General features: G+C 40.2%; 1 protein-coding gene across 8 annotated transcripts in view; it reads left to right on the top strand.

The window, feature by feature from the left end:
• Positions 1 to 23,831, top strand: part of ptprk (protein tyrosine phosphatase receptor type K) — a 114,371-nt gene that overhangs the window by 40,179 nt on the left and 50,361 nt on the right. For 7 of the 8 annotated variants that reach the window (XM_083933873.1, XM_083933875.1, XM_083933870.1 and 4 more), the window contains exons 2-8: positions 2,672 to 2,794; positions 10,182 to 10,342; positions 12,015 to 12,066; positions 12,160 to 12,218; positions 17,526 to 17,607; positions 19,181 to 19,296; positions 20,404 to 20,578. In XM_083933873.1, the coding sequence (XP_083789999.1) occupies positions 2,672 to 2,794; positions 10,182 to 10,342; positions 12,015 to 12,066; positions 12,160 to 12,218; positions 17,526 to 17,607; positions 19,181 to 19,296; positions 20,404 to 20,578 (768 nt within the window). Of the gene's footprint in view, positions 1 to 1,363; positions 1,481 to 2,671; positions 2,795 to 10,181; positions 10,343 to 12,014; positions 12,067 to 12,159; positions 12,219 to 17,525; positions 17,608 to 19,180; positions 19,297 to 20,403; positions 20,579 to 23,831 lie in introns of those variants that run through there. The other variant, XM_083933874.1, reaches the window with a different exon arrangement.

Raw genomic sequence — 23,831 nt, 5'->3', positions numbered from 1 at the left:
CATTGGTGCTTTGTTTTATGTGTAAGGACTCTTATCATGCTACTGCAGAGGTTTGGTGTTATTTTGAGCAATATTAGTGGTTAAAAAAGCAGTTTTAATGCCTTCACGTGCTGCCCCGAGCTAATCAGTGTTAGCCACGTCCGGCTGTTAGAAACCCTACCTGATTTCTCCGTTAATCCTTCATACATGGAAAAAAGTTGTCTTGATGGTTTATTTGATGATCGGATTTGCCGGAAAAAGACCCTAGGATGATTTTACACTGGAATTACGCTTTAACTGTTGCTGTGACATTGACCTTCCCTGTAGTGGGATTGTAATTTAATTAGTCACTTTGCTTTAAATGCCCACCACCTATTCAGTACCAGATTTACAGTAAACGGCAGTGCTTGAGTTAACCTTATACATAGTGTAATAATGCACGTTAGCACTCAAATCATAACTTGTCTGACAAGAAGAAACTTTAACTTTCAAAATGGATAAAGAAGACATTAGGAATACAATCGGTCAATCAAATCATCGATTGCAAACTAAACAAATCATATAGCAGTTATTTTAAACATTCCCTGCCCGCTAATTCAACTGGAACATCATATTAATGAATGATTGAGCCTTTTGTGAGTCACTTGGGAACAAAGACACACAGTTTAGTTTAAGCAAAGCTCTACTCACAACCCAACTCCCACTTTGTTGTTAATTAAGGAACGTGTTATTGCACAAAGTTACCCTTTCGGTTGGTAACAGAAAACATACGTCCTTGCTTATGATGTAGAGTTACACACTTCTGCTCTTTTAACCCATGCAGGGAGAGCTACCTGACATCAAGATGTAAACTGACACACACACTGTGGGAGACAGCAAGTCATGGAGTTTTACACACACACACACACACACACACACACACACACACACACACACACACACACACACACACACACACACACACACACACACACACACACACACACACACACACACACACACACACACACACACACACACACACACACACACACACACACACACACACACAAACGGCAGCAATTTAGAAACATCAGTTGAATTAGATTCTGTACATCCCATCTGATTTCATAATAGAATAGTTTGGAGTAGACAAATGTGTGTTGTCGTGTTGTACTCTGTGCCCTCTACATGTCCCAGCATATTTCGCATTATGACTGGAGGTAACTTGCTGTGACAAAGACTTAATTATATTGAATGGGAGTTGCACGAAGAGAGGCTAGTTTATAGAATGATGCCGAGAGGAATGCGATCCAGTGCATTTCTGTGGCTGTGAGTCACAGCCCACCATACAGCCGGCAGCCGAGGACAGTCGCTTAGTTTGATGTTAACTTGTTTCTCCTCCAGCGGCGGCTGTCACCTCTTGGTATCCCTCTGTAGCGGGAGCTCAGATCAGTGGGGTTTCTGAGGGCCTGTCGTTCTGCTCTCCATCACGGTCGCCGCAGCGCGCTCTAGGACACAGGTAGCAAAGCTGCAGTACAAACTGAATTCTGGAAGATTTATGTTGCCGGCAGTGCTGGCTGATGATAGTGCTTCATGGTGGCTTGCTCTTGTACACCTTCAGTTTCTTAGTGGTTGTGGATATAATATAAACAGGCCTTCTGTGCATCTGGGCATTGAGGTTTACTAACGGTGCAACAAGAAAGTTCCATAATTTCAAGGAAAAATATATATACAAGAGTGTCTAATCTAGCTTTTTTCTTTGCAAGTTTAATGTGACCAACAAGTTCATTAATGAAATGTCTTTTTAACTATGCAGGTTTCTGTGTTTATTTCTGTATTGACGTTGAACTGGGCTTTAGCCTAGAGCTGGGCAATAAATCACTATAGTATTGATATTGTGATAAACGATTCAGTATTATCTTGAGTTAGTTTTTTTTAAGTAGAGCTGAAACGATTAGTTGCACGGGTCGATTTACAAATGGTGTCATATTGATATTTATTTTATTTTATTTACTTATTTCTTCCCTTCTAAAATGTATTAGTCAAGTTCTACTGCTATAATAGTATATAAGGAAGACTATTATTATAGTATCTTTTTTGGTCAATGTCAAGAAGGGCACAGAGGACACATATCTGTGACCACAAACTACCAGTGACTTGAATCAGATGGCACTGTGGCTTTTCTTAGCCATATCTCTTCTAGCCATTTTATTAACACAAACCGTACACCACTCTTAGGTCAATGAATCAGATAGCTTGCAGTAGCAGGCGTGTTATTTCTATCAGCTATATAGCCGGTACAAGCCACGTATCATTGCAAGTTGATTGTTCCATCTAGCCGTCGGGGACAAGTGGCGTCTCTCTGTATTAGTTCACCTCCCTGTTTAGGCGGAGCCACAGGCGTCCAGCTCACACATGGTTGTCCTGAGGCTGTGATGATGGGCTCAGATGATCAGCTGAAGGCCCTGATGGTTGAGTCAGAGGTGATCCTGACTGGCCTTGAGTGATGGCTGTTGGAACTCAGACTCCCGGTGGTTTGTTAATGAGCTGAGACACAGACATGAGAAACAGAAAAACAACACACAGGAACAGTTTTACGGAATAAGACAAGGGAGGAATTCATGTTGTAAAATAATAATAATTCTATTTGGTCAATTAAATCACTGATGCTATGAGGTGAACTAAATGTCATTTTGTGTTCTCTTTGCAGGGAGCTGTACGTTTGATGAGGGCTTCGCTCAGTGTGATTACCAGCAAGATCCCTATGATGACTTTGACTGGACGCACATCAACACCCAGGAAGTGCCATACGTCTCACCAGACCTGCCACAAGGTGAGACTTGATTTCCTTACTCCTGTCTCTATTATCCACTTATTCAACCCCTCAGTATTGGGGGGAGGGTGAGGGGAGGGGGGGGGGGCATCCACACGAGGACGCGCTTTCCTGTAACCTCACATTTTTAGTGTCGGTTTGGCCATCCACATGTATTTTTTGTAACCAGGTCCGAGAGATAGATCGCATAATTTGTTAACGATGCAGTCATCTCCCCACCTCGGACCACTAACCCCGTGGCGTCACATAACAACAACAGTGCTGAGGAGAGAGACACGGACCCATAGACTGTGCTTTACACTGAGCGACATGCATGTGAATGAATTAGGCCGACCATATATTTCTCCCTTTTCCCTGATGGTCTGAATAAGTTGCTAAATTGGTCGCTAGTAGCATTTTAGACATAAAGCTGCCAAGAAGGTCACAAAACGTAGTGACACAGTGCCCGCCTGTGAGGGCTTTGGGAAGGGGAAGGGGCTCACAGCAGCACCCGCTGCTCGTTGAAGACAGATTGATTCGTGCATCAGAGTCCAAAACACCACCAAAGTCTCCAATAACACCAGAAACAGTCGACAGATTTCTCTGTAGGATGGAGGAGGATTTGGGAAGTCGGTGTTTGTATTATGATTCTACACAACAGCGTCTCTCTCTCTCTTCTTCTCTGTGTTGGTGTATTTCTGTGGCAGTTACAGTGCCACATCCAGGCCTGGCTTGTGTATTACAGCGTTTTTAGCTGGTTTAACTTGTTTTGTTCCTTTCTGTATGTAGGGTTTTAAATGCAGGACTGCTACTTGTAATATAGTATTTTTTTACATTGTTGCAATATATTAGTAAAGGATCTGAATACTTGTTCCGTCATTGACACCTCGTCCTCTTCTGTGTCCCATCCACATTTCCTCTCTCTCTTCTCTTTTCCAAGACACCCTCTCCTCTTTAATCAGTTGTTTTTTTTCTCTGTGGTGATGATGAAGGGGAAATTAAATCTTTCTGCCTCAGGGCTGAGGGTCTAATTAACAGAATATGAGGTCATTAATCAACAGCAGTGAACAGGGAAGGTTGCCTACTTTACAATCTTAAAAGCAAAATGTTATAACAATAACCATCTATGCAATGTTGAGATAGTATTACAAAATTAAAACCACAGAATAAAAATGTTGACTGATGCGTGAACAATGGCGTTAACCACAGTGACAGTGACGTAACCCTGTTAAAATGTGACCACAAACGTGCTTTAGTTTGTTCATATTGTGTCTTCTCTCCGTCCATTTCCTTACATCTCCTTTTTCTCCTTTCTTCTCCCCCCTTTCCTTTCCTCTCCTCTCAATTTCTCTCTTTTCCTCATATAGTTTCCTCTTTTCTCTTTCCTTCCCTACCTGTCCTCTAGTCTCATTTTGTCTCCTTTCCTCTCCTATGGTATCCTCTCCTTTCCTTTTCATAGTTTCCTTAGTTCTCCTCTTGTCTCCTTTCACCTTTGTTCCTCCTCTCCTCTCCTCTCCTCTCCTTTCCTCTCTTCTCCTCTCCTCTCCTTTCCTCTGTTATGTCAGATTACGACTATGTTGCCATGACAATGTAATGCCGTTATTTATCTCTCATGCTTATAATCATGACAACCCAGGCTTGCTGACATTTAGATAAAGGTTCAGTTCAACACAAGCTCTTTCTGATTTTCTCCCAAAATATGTGTGTGTACGTGCTGTCTGGTGCATGTGGTCTAGCATATAATACAAGAGTGGGGTGCCTTGCCCAATGTTACAGTGCCAACATCTAACATTTAGTAATATTAATATAAAGTGGTGACACTAGATGAGAAGGTAGAATTGGCAGCTTGAGGAGGTTAAATACCTTGCTCAAAAGCGCAAAAGTAATGCCTGGAATTAGCATAGCATTAACTCCTGTTGGGGCACAAGGATGGCAGGGAGATGTGGGATGCGGAAGGGGGGTTCAGAGCGTTGCCTAAAGGTAAGAGAGTATGAACTGACATTTGATGTGTTAATAATGCCAGCAGGGTGTTGGGCAGCAGTGCTGTGGATGGAAAACGAGTTTGCCAGAGGGGATTGCAGATACAACACTTGGCTAGGTTTTGTATTTGGAAGAAGTAGCAGGGAATCGAGTGAGTGGTTGAGTTGGTAGTTTAAATGCCTTGCCCAGGGACACATAATGTCTATTATTAGAATTGTTGTTTTGTCAGGCAATCCTAGCCACCAGTAATTTAGAAGTGCTCTGGTCCGGCAGCAGCCTCCCTGAGGGCATGGCATGATTTAGAGTATAGGCAGTAAACCTTTTGGGCTTCTGACCCCTTAAAACAAAGGGATACCTACTCCCTTTTTTCAGGAGAGCGGTTTGTAAGAGCATTTGGCTGCTCAAAGACCTTTGGGAATTAGTTTATATTGCTGATAATTGGTTCAGGGGGTTATATATTGTCAAAGGTATTGGCAGAAGAAAGAGTCATCTCAGGGTTTTATGCAGAATCGTTTTAGAGTCATTGGATAATTTAGCCAACAATTAAAGTTTTGTTCTTTAGTTATAACCCACATTGATTTGTCCCAGTTGCTAATGACCATTTGTGCTTAAGGCACTATTGAATGTAGAGGGATAGCAGTTTTTGTAATAGAACTGAAACTATTCTGTGTAATCTCCTTTGGGGTTGATGTTGGCACTAGCCACCATGGCATGGTCTGGATGTTAGGCTGGCAACGTGCATTGTGCCAGTTGAACATTCATGGGCTGGGGCTCTGGGGCTCAGTGGACTAAAGCAGATACTCTTGACTCATAATGTTGTCAGCCAGTCCCACTCTAAATCTATTTGGCATGCCATTCTCTCTCTATTCAATCTCCATTTTTTCCACAGTGTACTGTCTAATAAGGGAGGAGGAAAAAAAGGGATTTAGACTGCAGCAGAGCCTGTCTCTCATCCACTGAATGTTTTAATAATGAGTGTATAATGATGGATACAGGAACACAAACTATGCAGCCTTAAAATTACCATTAAATCAAACTTCTTTGACAGAGCATCTGCCAAAGAAGACTTGATCATTATGCTTCACAAAAGTACTCAATGTTGGATTGGATTAGATTGGATTTCAAACATATACACCCCATGTTATTTCAGTTAAAATTAGATTATAACGGTTTAGAACATTTAGATTATTAAAGCATGCTGATTTATTAAGAGAGCACAATTCTGAAACAATCAGAAGACATTTTTTCAAGCAAAAAGGCCAAAAACATTCCCTGGTTACAGCTTCTCAAATGTTCATTATTGAAATTGATAGCAAATTGAATATCTTTCAGTCTGGAACGATTGGTCGGATTAAACAAGACAATTCAAGCTGTCACTTAAGGCATTTTATTGACTAACCAAAATATCAATTAGCCAAGAAAATAATATGTAGATTAAGTTATAATGAAAATGATATAGACCACATTTTAGATATTGGTAAAAGGGCTTTTTTATGAGAAATCTGAAAATCTTAAATCACGATCATGATAACATTTAAAACATACATTAAAAAGACTGATTAATAAAGACAGGTTTATAGACAGTGGAATGGAAAGAGTGAATAGTGAGGGGGTTGTAATTTCACAGTCTGGGAGCAACAATGGAAAATACTTGTTCACCCTTTGATTTTTTTAACTGGGAACATGTGATGGAGAGCAGCGAGTTAGAGGCATGACCATGGAGAAACAAGCAGCAATGCTTTCAAAACAAATGAGCTCAAAATAAGTTCCATATTTGACATTCAAGAACATGGTCAAGTCTTTTTTCTTTATTGTGGACGAGTTGCATGTTTTTTTATTAGTCTTTTACTGTGGAATGTGTTTTATCCCTCTTAATGTGGTTGGTACCATAAGAGACTTGAAGTGAAACTCTCCCATTGGCTGCTATCTCAACAGAAGGCTGAAACTGTTTTGCTGAAGAATAGTGTCTTCTCTATACCACACTGCTGCTACTGCTGCTGCTGTTGTTGTTGTTGTTATGTGACATATCTAGGTCTTAAGGCTGTCACAGGAGTATTTTTAGCCCCATCCTTATATTGTGTTGTCATTTTATTAGCGGCCATTTTAGACTTTGGCAGTTCAAAGACATCAGCCATTTTAGAAACTGGCAGACTTCAGGTGTCAGATGTTTTTGGCATCACAAGGATTTCTTTCTTAACATGGGTGTTGTGTCAGTTTCATGTACTGTCAGTGTTTTATTACTCATATTTTCCAGTGACATTTTTCTCTCAGATTAGGTATTATTGTTCTGTGTCTCTAGGCTGAAGCATTTTAATGATTTCTAGTATATTACTTAATATTATTTCAGTAACCATGCAGGGGTAATGCTTTATAGTGTAGGACATTGCCTATTAACCAAATATTCAGTAATTTTTTACCTATACCTACCAACGCCATGATTAATTGAAGTACTAAAGGTTATATTTTTGCCATGTTGTGACATATCTGGGTCTCTGTTTGATATGAGTATTTTTAGCTGCCGCACTGACTTGGCAGCCATCTTAAATGCACCTTTCTCGTGTCACCATCTTAGTATCAGTGACAAAATTGAAGGAACAGGAGTGATATCCATCATGGGTTCATTTTTGATTGCTGCAGAATAGAGAGGTGAAGAGAGAGAGAATGGTGCTAGTGTTTGATAAACTGTAGTCCAGTTTGGACATTCTCATTTAGTGTCTTATTGGTGACATTCAGAACCAAGAAGTAGGGTTATTCTGATATGGCTATGGCTGAAATAGAAGTGTGCATTTTGTGTATGTGTATGTGTGGTTGTGTTTTGGAGGCTATCATCGGTTGGTAATGACAGAGAAAGAGAGGAGGAGAGAGATCAAGAGAGAGAGGAAGAGCCAATCCAATAAATAGGATACAATGTTTGTTTTGAAAAGCGTGTGTGTGTGTGTGTGTGTGTCCATGCATGCTCATTTGTTTGTGTGCGCTAGTTGAAAGCCTGTTATGTTCTGCTGTATTCTGCAGAGAAAAGTGTTTTCTCACAGTAGATTAGCTTAACAATAAGTGATAATCACTATTGTTCCACAGACCATTGTATAGAGTGTATTATGTATGGTATAATATGCAAATAGATTATTTAACCAGTCAGGACAGAGTGCGTGTGTGTTTAACTGGAGCATATATATTCTATTCTATTGAGATCTGTTCTGTTCTATTCTGCTCAAATGTATTCTATTCTATTCTATTCTATTTAGGGCTGCAAACTAACCATTTTATTGTTTTCATTATTTAGGATTAATCTATCAATTATTACTTCAATAACTTGACTAATTGAAAAATGATTAAAAAAACAAACACCCACTCACAGCTTCCAGGAGGCCACAGTGATATCTTCATACTGCTTCTTTTGTCAGACAAAGAAGTGTAGACCCGAAAGATATTCCAGATATTTAATATAAAACAGAGAAAAGCAGCAAATCATCATATTTGAGAGGCTGAAACCAGCATATGTTTAGCATTTGGAGCTTGAAAAAAGACTTGTTTAATTAATTAATGAAGATTGACTAACCGATTAATGGATGTATTGTTTCAGCTCTTGTTCTATTCTGTTCCTCAAATAGAATTAAACAATTTCATGGCTACTTTCTCTCAAGAGGTGAAGAGCTAATGTGAGACTGGGAGATTAGATATCAGGCAGGAAAGGATCACATTTCATCATATTTCACTGGAACAACATCTGGTTGAGGTCTGAGCTGATTACTGGAACATCTGGATGGGCTGACTGACCGTCCTATCAGCTGCCCCAGATTATGTATTTATTTCAGGCTCCATTTTCTGCAGTCAACTACAATAGGTGCAATGTATTTTACTCAGTAGTGAGAGTAATTACCTGATACCTACTTATTTTTCTCATCAGCATTGAGTGAAAACTTTCTTTTAGAGGCCCATCATATTATAACAACAAAAACATGGATTTATGTTTGAAATCAGCAGAGAAAGGAGGAACATAATGCAAAAAAACAAAGTAAGCCAGAAAAATGTAGCCCAGAGGATAGCAATGAAAAATGTAATTAATTATGTGACAGCGCTGGGTTGTTGCAGGTAATGATATGTGCAGCGACTGGTGTCAACATGGTAAACAGGCCGCTTTTCATGGTTTTTATCACAAGTTTCACAAATTCAGATTTTCTTGACATTTAAATAAATAATTGCCCCCTGGGCTTATTAAAGTATGTCTGATTCTGATTCTGATATCTCTGCTTTTACGCTCGTACATTTGCAGTCATTACCACCTGGAGGCTGTACAGGTCACATACAGAAATGAAAAGAAACAAGGAATAAGTCGAACAGAAGAAAAATAAATAAAAAATCCACAAGAACATAACATGAAGAATGTAAAATAAAGAAGAAAGAAAGAAGGCGCTTTTCTTTTCCTCTTTCTCATTTGCTGTGTTTATTTGTTGTTGGCTTGCTGAGAAACAGCTTCACAATCACAAAGGAGAAACAAATGACACAGACGTAGTAACAGGTTTATTTTATGTGTCTGGGGGGGATGGGTCTGACGAGTGATTCTTGTATTTAAGCCCAAAAGGAATGAGAGGAGAGAGAAACAGAAGTGATTAAAAACATGCAAACATAAAGGGAAAGGCTCTTTTGGGGTTTTGTTCTCATGACGAGAAACTCACTGCTTCAGTTCAAAGTGTAAAAAAGGGAAGGGAAAACGAGGACAAAAAGCAGGGGAATGGGGACGTTTACCTTGATTTCCATTAACTTGTTTGGAGTTAAGTGTATAACTGACTGGACTCCAAAAGGAGAATGTCCTGGTTTCTTGGTTGGCTTACTGTAATATGCATTGATGTACACACACAAACATTGATACAGTATATGATGTATGTACATTTATATGGCAAACATCACAATAGACAAGAAAACCTATGTGCACTAAATATGCAGTATAAATTAGATGACAGAGTATAAACAAAAGTATGTTAATGTTAACTATGTTCACTTGTACTATGTTAACTTAAATTTAATCCCCTGACAAGGGGTCCTAATACGATACAAGGGGAGAAGTTACAATAAATAAATAAAAAAAATAAAAAATCATTGTTATTGTCCACTTCACAGAACTGTTGCAACTGTCTGTCTTCAAAAAGGATTTATTTTAAGCTGCACAGTAGCAGAGAGATGTTTTACTCGTGTAGGTACATGTTAAACAGGAAGTAGGCATACAGCCTACTCTTAGACAAGTACAGTCATACACACAAACTTCTTCCTCAGAGGGTGATACTACAGCTAGTCAATTCAAGCAGTGAATTCCAGCCGGTATGTGGGGTACAAGCACAAACACAAAAGAGCTGATTGAAAAGTCCTGGTTCAGGTGTGTTTCACAAACACTGTGATGTTTCTTCTTTGACCGCCCACTTGTGTCTTTGTCCAGGTTCCTACATGTACGTGGATGTCTCACAGTATGATGTTGGGGAAAAGGCCAGGTTTCAGCTGCCGGTCATGAAGGAGAATGACACTCACTGTATCGACTTCAACTATCTCCTCACCAGCCCTGATGGCTCCAGCCCAGGCACCCTCAACGTCCTGGTGAAGGTAATGAGAGTAAACACAAAAGAACACAATATTAGAAGAGATACAGTAGTTTGAGTCTTGACAGACTGAGACTAATTGTACTTGTTCAGTTGTCCAGTAGACAACCACCTGCCCATACTCTTTTTAAACTGAAGTTGGAGCATCTTTAGCACTGCGACGTAATTTTTCAGCGATGTAGAGTTACAAGAGGGATTTAAATCAAATCCTTTACATTTGATTGGCCTGCTGAAGAGTGGGTTCAGAGGCACAGAGCAGAGGACTGTTGGCCCCAAACACACACACACACACACACACACACACACACACACACACACACACACACACACACACACACACACACACACACACACACACACACACACACACACACACACACACACACAGGAGGAGGATAACGAGGGGAAGCCAAAGCCTCTCTGAAATAGACCTCTGCCACGTTGTTTGGAAAATGAAAACATTGGTTACTTAGTGTAAACCAAGATCTTTTTGCTTATTGATATCCAAACACACATCTCTAGTACGAACCAGTCGACCCATAAACGATTTTATACAACCGCTGTGGCGAGCTAGTCGCCCAAAGTCCCATTTGATTGGATTCGTTTTTGTAAACACCCCTAAGTTCTGGATGAGTCATCAAACATTTATAACTGTTTTGCAGGAGGAGAATATATTTGGCACACATCAAGAGATAAATGAACAATTAAAACAGGGACACCACAAAATAACTGGGAACATTTGTTTTTCATTTCACTGGGACTTTAATGTTAACAAACAAGACCTGTTGAATACCTTCACTGACCTCTACGCAGCACCTCACACTGTGTGAGTCAAGGAGAGACACATGAGGCACAAGCTGTATTTTTTTAGAAAACAAGGTTTTTTTACTTCATAAAAAACTTAAGATGAGTTCAAGTGCTCGGTATAAGTTTTCTGTTTGCCACAATGGCAGATGGTCAACAGAGCCTTTTCAGTTAGAACAGAACAAACAAGATTTATGGGAAAATGTGGTCTGGATTTTGTGAAATTCAATCACAAGTGATGCAGCTAGCATGCAATAGAGGCTGCTGAGTGCCGAAGAGTTTGTGTACAATTGCCTGATTAAGCTTTAACTATTCATTTTACAATGAAATACTGACTTTTAAAATCAGCAAACATGCACCTTGCACACACTGAGTGTACTTGTGTTTAGATTAAAATGTTATTTCGTTGGACATCTATCAAAGTAAAAAGTAGGGACTTTCCCCTCCAATTCAGTTGTTTTCACAACCCTCTTGTCTTCTCTTTTCTCTCTCCTCCTTAAGTTAAGTTTCCTTACAATAAGTGGATGTGGTTAGAAAACGCTGGAGATGTCACTGAAGATTGTCATTTTACTGCAGCAGGGGAGCATTATGGGTTGGACGCCTACCCTTCAATCTGATGACACAAAGTCAAACCCACATTAATGCAGAAATATAACCTGCTGAAGTGTTGTTCACATCATAGAGGTGGTGCTGTAGCAGTCCCCGACCACCTCGTTTTCACAAAAAAACGTTATAATCTATGCCATGATTGCTATTTTTCTGGAATTAAAAATATCTGTGTCTAATGGAAAGGATGCCTCTCTAATAACACCAGGAAATGTAAAGCACTGTGTGTTATACATGATTTAAACTGTGTTCTGTGTTGTTTCTAGGTAAACAAGGGTCCCTTGGCCAACCCCATATGGAATGTGACATCTTACACCGGTAAAGACTGGCTCCAATCAAACTCTCATTTCATAACTTATTCTGACACGGTTGAATTTATTCGCCTGTGTTCATGGTCATTTTGTCTTTCAGGTAAAGACTGGCTGAGAGCCGAACTCGCCGTCTCCACCTTTTGGCCAAATGAATATCAGGTAATCCCCTTAATAATAACCAATGGCTGTGTTAATGCATGATGCTTTCATCATGCAAATGTTTGAAACTTGTGTTCATGTCAATGCACACACACACACACACACACACACACACACACACACACACACACACACACACACACACACACACACACACACACACACACACACACGCACAAGCACACACAAATGCTGGGAGGCAGGCAGCTGATTTTGTTTGTGTGGGTGTGCCACTATGCTGGACATTGATATTGTTGTTAATGTTGTGGTAGGATTCGCAGGGTTAGAAATTATTTGAGGACAGTTAAAGAACATGTGTACTTGTATGTTTCTTATTTTATGGCCGTCAGTCAGCATGATCTGTGTGTGTTTTTTGGCTGTTGACACATGTGTGCACGTTGTGGGATAGCTTGTCTCCAAATGTCCTAGCAGGCATATACACACACTGATCATGTTAACTCACAGCCTGGGGACCCTATAATATTACTGCAAGGCAAAGTGTGAAAGCATCCTCCAAATGGCCCATCTGGAGCCCAGTCTCCCTCAGTGACTGTGGTAGGAGATCACCAGCATGAAACTCGTGTGTCAACATGTTTTAATTGAACATAATCATCCAGGTTTGCTGAGGCTTATGTAGATTTTTCAGGCTATGAAACAGGTTATTGCATTTGAGGTTATGAAGCTATTTTTTCATGTTGGGACATGTTTCTGTGTTAGCACTTTAGCTCGAGTTGTAATGAGACTGGTTTTACCAGGGGAAGCATTGGCACATGCAGACACATGCAGTGATGCCAACACACTCTCACAAGGATTGATGGGCAAAAGGCACACCCACTCAGTTTTGTCTTATTTCATTTTGAATGGAAACTGGCTTTCAGATGATGATTGAGTTCCTTGACTATCATTAGAACACAATACGCTCAAACATGCACTCGATACGAATTGAGATACGTTGTTCCTAGTGGCCTCTTTGGCAGTAAGATGTAATTGCAGGTGAGTCTGTTCTTTTAGAGCCCTCCATCTTGTCACATTCATGGTCACTAAGTCTGTTGACTGTTTTTTTTTTTTTTTAACTTTATTGAAACACATTCACATCTGTACTCCCGGTCCGTCCCCTATATGTTACCCTTTTAAATCCATACACACACACACACACACACACACACACATACTCACACACACACACACACACACACACACACACACACACACACACACACACACACACACACACACACACACACACACACACACACACACGCACACACACACACACACACATTACTATTACACTTCTGCCCTTGCTACAAGCCTGACTCAAGTTGGAAGTTCACGATTTCCGTTTACAAGTGAATGCAGCACAATGTTAGACAAAACAGGACTCCTGAAGATGCCATCTTGGACTATGAGAAACTGTCATGGAGGTTTTTACTGATTTAACAAAATATGGAGTCAATAATGAAAATAATCATTAGTTGCAGCCCTTGACCTTATTTTCTTATGAATTTTAGGATTTGTTGCATTGGCAATATGTTTTTTCTATTTTCTATTTATTTACCTATTTAAATCTCACTGAAGTTTTTTCGCACTTTAAAGGGATAAAGCGTATACTATATTTAGAATGTTTTCACCCCTTTACCTTGCTGTGAGACAGCCCTGTCCGACGGGGACCTGAAGCCATTAGGGTAAAATTTGGCTGCTCGGAAAGTTGCAGGGCTCGCCCCCTCAAATGGCCGTTAATGGCAGTTTGATTTAAGGTCACCCGTAAGATTCACAATGCCAACTTATGAACAAGTAACATGAAAGAAAACACTCCAACTTAAAAACTCTGGGCACTGTAAAAGTGTTTGTTGACAGACAGGCCGCTGCAGCATTCACTTAAACAAGCCCGTGCATAGATGGGCGTGCGCAGATCATTTTCTGCGCTGGGTCTACGACACCACTGGATAAAAGCGTCTACTCTACTTAGCCATGTTGTTGTGGCGTCTGTACTTCCACACATCACATCCCACTGAGAGCTACATCCAAACAGCAACCAAGCTTCTCTCAGGGGAGAAAAACGTCCCACAGGTCCAACAAACAGCCGCTCAAACGACCGCTTGAGCAACTCACATGCAAATTAGGGGCGTTTTGGTGAGATGAACTCGCCTCATTCCGGGTATTCAACCTATTATATCCATTTAGGCCTTCTTCAAAGCCATCAGACTCCATTGACAAATACAGACATTTTATAGAACACAGGAGTTCCTGATCTACCGCTGCCTCAGACTTTTGCTTTGTTTGTGTCAATGTGTGACTTTGTTGAATCCGAACTAACCCTAAACACCACTGTGTCAAAGCAGTCTGGTGGCTTTGAAGAGAGCCTAGATATATATAACAGCTGCCTGACGGCTAAGTAAAGTACTGAAAATGTTCTAATTATAGAGTACAATCTTCGTTATTTGCTGCTCTGTGTGCCCCGAATTGCCCCCCGGGGACAAATAAAGTTTTTTTGAATTTGAATTTAAATTTGAATTTGAATTTGAATTTAACCTATATTGATTTTTTTTAGGTGGGACGTTTTTTTCAGGTGACTTTACTATACTGTAGGTAATGCACTGACTATGGATAAGTACAATCTATTATACATGCCCACTTATACAAAATATCCAAACCATCCATTTAAGGTAATAAATATTAAATTGGTAAAAAAAAAAAGGATTCAAACTATAACATGAAGTGGAAAAACACTCCTTGCCTGCAGATTTAAACATTGTTGATTCAGTGCCCATACATGCATACATCAAAATGATATATGCTATTAGCTGACAGATAAGAGGATGTTCGCTATCATCCCACCTTACTCTGGAGTGATGATATGTCAGCCTTCGGCCTTGAGCGTATCAGAGTTGCTTTGCTCATGTGAGAACTTGTAAACCTAAGCTATCAGTAAACCTTGCTCACACTGATGGGACCAGTCAGGCAGTGAGTTCTTGACACCTGCATGATCGAAATATTATCTCTCCAGAGGTGACCACCACCACAGAATGCAAAGGGTCTCATGGCTGATAATTAAAGTAAACAAATGAGGAACAACTTGCTTCCAAGCTGCAGTGACCCAAGGCATTGTGGAAAGCATTGAAAATCCATTTTTTAAATGCTTGATCATTAACAGAACAAAAGACTTATGACTAAAACCATCTTTCTACTTCACGGTATGACCACCATTAAATGTGATCGCTATTGACGGTAGCTTGGCGACACAAGAGGCAGCCGCTCATTCGAAAAAAAAACAACAAAGAGGTTAGCTTAGATTTCAGATTGGATCAGAGTTTTTCTTTTTCCATCCATCTTTTTTTCATGATGGAAAAGATGTTTCCTCTCTTTTCGCTGACTGACTTTGGTGAGACTTTGATAGACAGATGGTTCATCCATTCACCAGCCAGGTTTGTTTTGAAAGCGCCTGCCCGTTCCAAATCAGAGCCAGGTCAATAATAAAGTTAATTCTGATGTGCAGTATCCAGAAATATTTAATTTATACATTTGCACAAAAAGGAGATGAAGTCAGGAGGTCATGTTATAGCTACTGAAACAAACGTGGTTATAATGCCAAGCAAGAGACGGGGGAGGCAAGCTGGTCTTCAGACAGACAGAGATATGAAGGTATTAAAAGTCAACTGATGTCTTTCTGCTGTGCACCGCAGTAAGCTATGAGTGAAAGATGATAGGAGAGAGAGACATGATAGATTGGTAGGGGAGGGAGACAGAGAGGGGGAGAGTGTGACAAGCATGGGATGATAAGCTATGGGTAAACAGTTCACGGCAGATTTCCTTTTACAGGTGATGAATGACAACAACTGCTCACCCCCACACTCTCTTTCTCCCTCTGCCTCTCTTTTTGATAGCGACCTCCTCTCCTCCCTCCTTTCCTCTGTTCATTACACTGCACCTCTCTGAGTAAACACTGTCAGAAAACAGAGACAGCTAGCGAGGGAGCGAAAGAGAGAAAGGGAGAGAAATGGTTTGAGAGAGGGGTGATGATGGAAGAAATAGAGTGGAAGGAGTTGAAGGGCTAACGTACGGACAAGGAGGAGGGAGGGAAGAAGAGATAGATGAGGTTGAGGAGAGTAGTTATTCAGTCCATGAGTTGATGAAATGAGATAGTGGTAAATTGGAGCACCTGAATATAGTATTGACACTACTTGAAATATAGAATTTAGAGAAGCAGACATAACAACCACCAAGCAGTATTAAATCGCAACTAAGGGCTATAATTTGACCATCCCATTCCACCTTTTTTCCCCATTTATTTGACTTTCTATTCCCTCTGTGTTTTTTGTGTGTGTTGAAATACAGATAATGGATGGGAAAGAAAAACAAAATAGATGGGCTCCAACCCTTCATTCTCTGCCTTACCGTGTTTGGTTTCATTACTTTTTATCATTTCTTTCGCAGTCTTTTTATGTGTACCAAAGGAGATTACTATGATCCAACAGGAAGTATCTCATTCATCCTTCCTGGCTTGTTGGCCTGAATGTATAAATCCAACAGCATTCAGGTTGGCAGCTTTCTATTTATCCAGTTTAGTGCACATCACTGGCGGCTGTCACTGACTATCTATCTGTCCTGTGACAACTTAGATCGGATCCATCACTTTGACTGCAAATTCAAATGGCAATAGTCTTACTTTGTAGCTTCCAGTGCACCAAGAATGCATCTTCAAACTTCAGAGGCACAGCTTCTGATTGAGTAACAATACCAAAGAGGGTTGATGGTTTGGCTTGTAATATGCAAGCAGATTTGTTGATAATGTAAGATTCAGTTTTCGCCTATGAACAGCATTTCCAATGTATGTTTTTGCTGCTGTTGTATTTTGTTTTTTGTACATTTTTTGTTCATCTGCGCTAAGCTGGTCTATTTACAGGCACATGGAAACAATTTCATATTCTAATGATCTTTTCTGTGTTTAATTTGTTCAACCTATTTTCATAAATACACTTTGCAAGTACACTCAGAAGAAATTTAACAAATAAAACAGTAAATAAATTGAAAGGGTGGACTAAATTCAGACTATCATTTGATGCCCTCATTTCTTTCAAATGTGTTAATCTGTATTTAAGCATTATTGTTCCTTGCAATAGTCTAAAACCATTGTTTAGTGTATGCATGTGAGTTTCTGCATTTGTTTGTACTTCTACTGTATATGTTTATTCTCGTGCACAGGTCTGTCTTGAAAAACACATCTTGATCTACCTGTATTTAGAAATATGTTATATAATATTGATAGCAATGAAGACAATAATAGCTAAATCTCTCATTTTTCCTCAGGTCATATTTGAAGCAGAGGTTTCGGACAGCAAAGTCGGCTTCATCGCCATTGACGACATTCAGGTGCTCAGCTACCCATGCGGTGAGTCATTAGCATGCCAGCAATTAGTCCTAGTTCGCTGAATAGACGCTGATAGCTTTGGCCACTAATTAGACTGTACCTGGGATGGTTTCTGTTGCACTTGAATGGATAGATAAGTAGGAAGGTGACACAGGAGAGGAGGGATGCAGAGAGAGGAGAAAGTCAAGTTGTAGGGGAAAAATGAGGCAAATAAAAAGGGAGAGGGAGATTGCGAGAGGGAGAAACAGAGAAAGAAGGAATAGGAGAGAGTGAAGCGGGAAATGAGACAGTATTAGGGCAATCATAGAGAGAGAAGATTCTGACCACTCAGCACTTTCTCTCTCTCTTTAACCCACACGTACACACACACACACACACACACACACACGCACACACACACACACACACACACACACACACACACACACACACACACACACACACACACACACACAGTGAACAGAAGCTGTCTTGTCTCATACTGACAGGAAAGAGATGAGGGCTGCGATCCATTTTAAATTCTTGCTACGTCTCAAGTCGTCTTCTCTCCTTCGCTAGAGTGTTTCCTTATTTCCAGAGGCGAGAAAAGAGTTGTGACGACAAACTGTTAATGTTAACAGAGAGGTCTGTTAATCTAGAGCCATAGGCCGGTTCCTGGAGGGTCTCTGTGTTGGGAAGGAAGCAATTACAACTCCTTTTGGTCGTTTGTCTTGTAGCAGCAGTGAAATCTGTGAGGACACTTTTGTTTCTTAATAGATTCTATCGATTAAAAGTCACAAAGATAAATCTCGCACCGTCTGCTTGTACAATTTGTGAGGTCCAGGTATCCCTGTTGTCTCTGTCATAAGTTAGCGCTATGTCTCTGATGGAAATTCTTGGACATTAATTTTGTCAATAGAGTGACCTGGAATCTGAGAAAATCTAAAAAGAAGAGCTTCAGTCTTTTAAAAGCAGAGGAACAGGACCCCTAATGGGAAGGAGCAAGTATTTGAAAAGGAATTAGTACTTAGTCTCCACAGTGGAAGCATTCATTCTCACAGCTGCATTTCTGGACACACAAGTTTGTGTGTGTGTGTGTGTGTGTGTGTGTATGTGTGTGTGTGTGTGTGTGTGTGTGTGTGTGTGTGTGTGTGTGTGTGTGTGTGTGTGTGTTTTCATTTACCCTAGTAGAGCTGCTATCTATGATTGCAATCACCTCCCCAGAATAAGAATATCATAGCTGAACTGCATCTTCAGGGTCTTAAAGCCTTATTTCCTATCTTAGCATGGTCGTTGAGAATCAGGAGCTATGAGAATTATATATACTGGACGTGACACTGATGTTACCTCCCAGTGGCAATGCAGCACTTGGCTTCATCTGACTCCAGTAAAATCTAGTCGCAGTAATAATGAACACATATTCCCCAGGGCTAGAAAATGTCCTGAAATGCATACAGTGTGTTTGTGATGACCTGACTTGTTTTTATCCATAACTCCATATCTCTCACCTCATTTACACTTTTCACACACAAGATGAAACATTTTAAAATACATATAACCTTGCTGTAAAGTCAATCTAATTCCCTTCATTTGTTTTACCCAATTTGCTCTGTAGATAAATCTCCTCATTTCCTTCGTCTTGGGGATGTTGAGGTGAACGCGGGACAAAACGCCACATTTCAGTGCATCGCTACAGGAAGAGAGACGTCAAACAATAAACTCTGGCTGCAGGTAAAGCTATACACATGCATGTACACACCCACTTAAATACAAACCATGTTTTGGTCTACTGTAATGAGCTGAACAAGAAACAATAGTGCACTAAGTGTATTGTGTCTGTGTGCAAAAGGGGCTTCATCCATATCACAAGACAACATATTTTACATATTTACCTCATGTGGTATCTATCCTTGAAGATGGTTTTGATTTTATTTAAAAAATTAAAATTAATATTTAACAGCATATCCTGGTGCCAGAAATTGTTGATATTGTTATTGCTTTTTAGATAATCCACAAAGACACTTGATCAGTTTTAAATGAAACTACTTAACAACCAAAGAATTGTGTTTATGAGGTTTTTTTTATATGGATGAGGGCAGAAATCCCCCAAACTGGACAGATAAAACCAAAATCTACATGGCTTCAGGCAAGTGAGAAAATACGTTTTCTCATGAGTCATTTGAGTGAACCAACTCTGTAATAGGAAAATATTTATCTTTGCTGAGGAATAAATAAATGCATATACATATAAATATATGCATGCCCCCAATATGCTGCTGTAGAAATAGACAAACACAAATACATGAAACATTGTATTCACATTGCTGCCCTCCGGACTGGTACATCCAATAATAAAGTGTCTCTCTCTCACACACACACACACACACACATACACACTCAAACACACACACACACACACACACACACACACACACACACACACACACACACACACACACACACACACACACACACACACACACACAAACACACAAACACAGAGCGACCTCAGGCCATACATCCTAGCAGCTAACATGATTAAGAGTTTAATAGCTGCTGATTTCATTATGGCTCTATTGTAGTCCTGACCTTCAAACCTGCTGTCAGTGAGGCAGAGTGTTTGTTGTGTGTGTGTGTGTGTGTGTGTGTGTGTGTGTGTGTGTGTGTGTGTGTGTGTGTGTGTGTGTGTGTGTGTGCGTGTGTGCGTGTGTGTGTGGGCGTGAGGGCGTGTGCACGTAGACGTGTGGGGTCCAGTGCTGCTTTGTGACCTTGATCAAGGCAGTTAACCCACTACCAGCTTCTGCAGCACCTGATATCTGTGTTTGTCTTGTGATTCAGAGGAGAAATGGAGAAGATATTCCTGTGGCTTTGACTAAAAACATCAACCACAGGCGGTTTGCCGCCTCCTTCCACCTCAAAGAAGTCATGAATCAGGATCAAGATCTGTACCGCTGCGTCACCCAATCAGAACGCGGCTCCGGGGTGTCCAACTTTGCGGGTCTTATCGTCAGAGGTGAGGATTTGAAAAATATTTTTGAAGTTACTTGATTGTTTTGTTATCTCTGTAATCCTTGTGTCTTCTTTTGTTTTCCCTGATTTAATATTGGATAATTCAGCTTTACTAGCTATCTTTTAGTGGAAAGTAACAAAGGTGCTTTCCACTTACTGTTCGCTAAGCCCCACACCCCTTAGTTACAGTTGCTATGCCTGTCGAGTTTTCCGTTCTCGCACTGCACATAATGCAGATTACAATAACAGTGACATATTAACCACTCAACATTTTTAGTGATTTTTGAAACTATGGGCCCTTGATGTCAGACAGAGTAAGATGACAAGCTTCTCATTTCTAGCGGTTGACAGGCTATTTAAACTAACTTTAGCTTGATGAGTTGGTTGAAAACACTGTCTCTGACCGAATTTGAAATGTGTCCAGGTGACTTTTTTTGTCTTTGACCAAAAGACAGAGGCTAAAGCTACATCATTCTCCCCAGTAAGCTAGCAAGCGGATATGATAATGTTTGCAGCTTATAGCTATTAGAGCAAAAACAACACACTGTTTAATTCATTCCTTACACTTTTGCTTTTCACTTTAAAAAAGCAAAAAATGAATAAATAATACAGATAAAACTTAAGACATAAGTATCTCTCTTATACATTTCACCATTTTGAGAAATCCCGACCCGTTGTGCCTAGCTACAGCTACTAAGCTAATCTTGAACAATTGCAGTTAGGTGGTCAGTTATGAAATCTTATTTGAATCTTTTCCACGGCCCTGTCTTTGACCAAAGTTATTGTCTTGACCCAGTTCTATATGTTTTGTTACGGGTAACTTTTGTATCGTGTTTATCTTTTGGAATGTCAGATTTATTTTTCAATCAAATGTGCATTCACTGTGTCTGACTGATAAAGTGTAAGTCACTAACACAATGTAGACTAATGAGGAGAGTGTGTGTGTGTGTGTGTGTGTGTGTGTGTGTGTGTGTGTGTGTGTGTGTGTGTGTGTGTGTGTGTGTGTGTGTGTGTATGTGTGTGTGTGTGTGTGTGTGTGTGTGTGTGTGTGTGTGTGTGTGTATGTGTGTGTGTGTGTGTGTGTGTGTGTGTGTGTGTGTGTGTGTGTGTGTGTGTGTGTGTGTGTGGATGGATGGATGGATGCCCGCGTGGGTGTGTGTCAGCTGCTTTAGTGTCTATTTGCACATGTGTATGCTGTGAATGTGTGTATGTGAATGTAAACCGTGAGTGTGCTCCAGCTGTCATGCGCAGCTGACATGTGGTTAATAAGGTGTCACCAGTGTGTGTTTGAGACGGGATGCTTTATTCATTCACATCCAATAGCTTACATATTCAATTCATCTCCAGGAGAGAGAGAGACAGGGGTGGAGGGCAGAGAGAGGGTGGGTGAAGGCGAAAGAGATTCAGAAAGAATGATAAGAGAGTGACAGAAAGGAGGGGGGAGAAATGGGGGCTGGGGTGGGGCACAAAGAGAGATGTAGAGATGGTAAAGAAAAGTTAAATGTAAATGGTGTGCTCATTATCTCAAGAATATCCATATCAGAATCAGGAATATGTCTGAATATGTAAACAGCTGAGCAGAGTTATGTTTATTATTCTGCATAAGGAATGGCAGAGGAGAAAGAAATGAGAAATCAAAGCAGAAGCGAGCACCATGAATATGAATTTTAGCTGCTGTGGCCCGGATAATTGAGCTCTTGCAATGTCCAGTTTAGGAGTTCAACTGTGTGTCGCTTGAGCAGGACAGGTTAGGGTTACAATCCTCACTGGGAATAATTTTCCCTTGGTCAAGAAAACATGGTGGTTTTGGAGACACATTTTTTCTGCAGGACTTTGCTGATTTAGTAAGAATACATAAGTATCTAATGTTTATTTATCACGAACATCTTTTTTTGAATTTGAGAAGGCTTAGAGGGGAGAGAAGAGGGATCCGCTCAGCAGGAGACATCTGTCTGAACATGAATAGGACCAATCTACATATATGAAAAGGGGTTCAGGTTCAATAGGATGCATTGAGTGACGTGTGCTTCGTAGCCAGGCACGGGCTTGAAAACCAGCAGCTTTCTTAATCTGTGAGATGCTTTTGGAGCTCTGAGGGATATCGGCTATTATGAATATTGATCCAGAGCCTGGTGTTAGAAAGATATCACAATAAAAGAATGAGGACTGCTTGTATGAATGTGGAAGGAGAGGAGCCTCATGTTTATTTATTAGAAATATCAGATGAGAGATGAGAGCCAGAGAAAAATCAAAGGAACAGGGAATATGTTTATTTCACTTCTTGAAAAGTATGCGTGCTGGAGATTTGAGGTTTCGCAGGACATTGACGACCATGAATATGGACAGAGTTAAGCTGCATTATTAATATTTGCTCTGAATATTTGATTTGAATATTTATTTATCTTGAAATTGAAGAGAGAGCAGGAAGCATGAGGGATGATTACTGGAGGAATCGTGTATCTGGTACAAATCTGATGAACAGGAAAATATAAGAAAGAATCCTAGGAAAGTGCCAAAATATGACTTGTATATATTAAAAATGTTTGGAAGTAGGACAGTAACACAGGTTTCATTTTCAAAGCCTGAAAAGTGGTCTACTGGTTGAAGTGAGATTGCCTTAGTGCAGGTATGCACAGGCCGAGTCTATTGATATTTATAACATGTAGATGACAGAGATGTGCCATTATCGCCTCCCTCTGTGTGTGCTGGAGCTGTAAAGATCAAAGAAAAGAAGCACATTTTGTAGAGGCAGAGGTGCATAATGGGAGCAAGAGAGGTGTGGCATGGGATTCCCAGATCATTCTTATATCTAGATGTTTTCTGTTTTTCCTTTAGCGGAAATATGACAATTTATTTATTAATTAATCTGTTGGTTATTTCCCCAATGATTTACTCATTGGCTTAGTCTACAAAATGACAGAAAGATGGTCAGAGCCCAAGGTGAGGTGAGATGTGTGTTGTTGTGAGCTGGGAGGAGTGTTTGAACGGCGTTCCACAGAAGAGAAAAACAAAATAAACTCAAAATGTCAAAACTATTTCCTTAACGAAAAAGAAGTCATACACCTTTTGAGTGTGTACAGATACACAGTGTGGGTATCCGGCATTTAGGTCTGACTGGACACCCTTTCAAAATACTATTTCAGGGTCCAAACGCTCTATAGAACAAAACAGACAACAACGGTCGTACCTGTGAACCTTTTACCATCATTTCTTATTTCACTGAGACATCTTTTCATTCATTAGAAAGAGGTGTAATG

Source organism: Echiichthys vipera (genome assembly GCF_963691815.1).
Source record: "Echiichthys vipera genome assembly, chromosome: 19".
Lineage (NCBI taxonomy): Eukaryota > Metazoa > Chordata > Actinopteri > Perciformes > Trachinidae > Echiichthys > Echiichthys vipera.
Note: the sequence above shows the minus strand (reverse complement) of the source record. Positions and strands in the feature narration are given on the sequence as shown.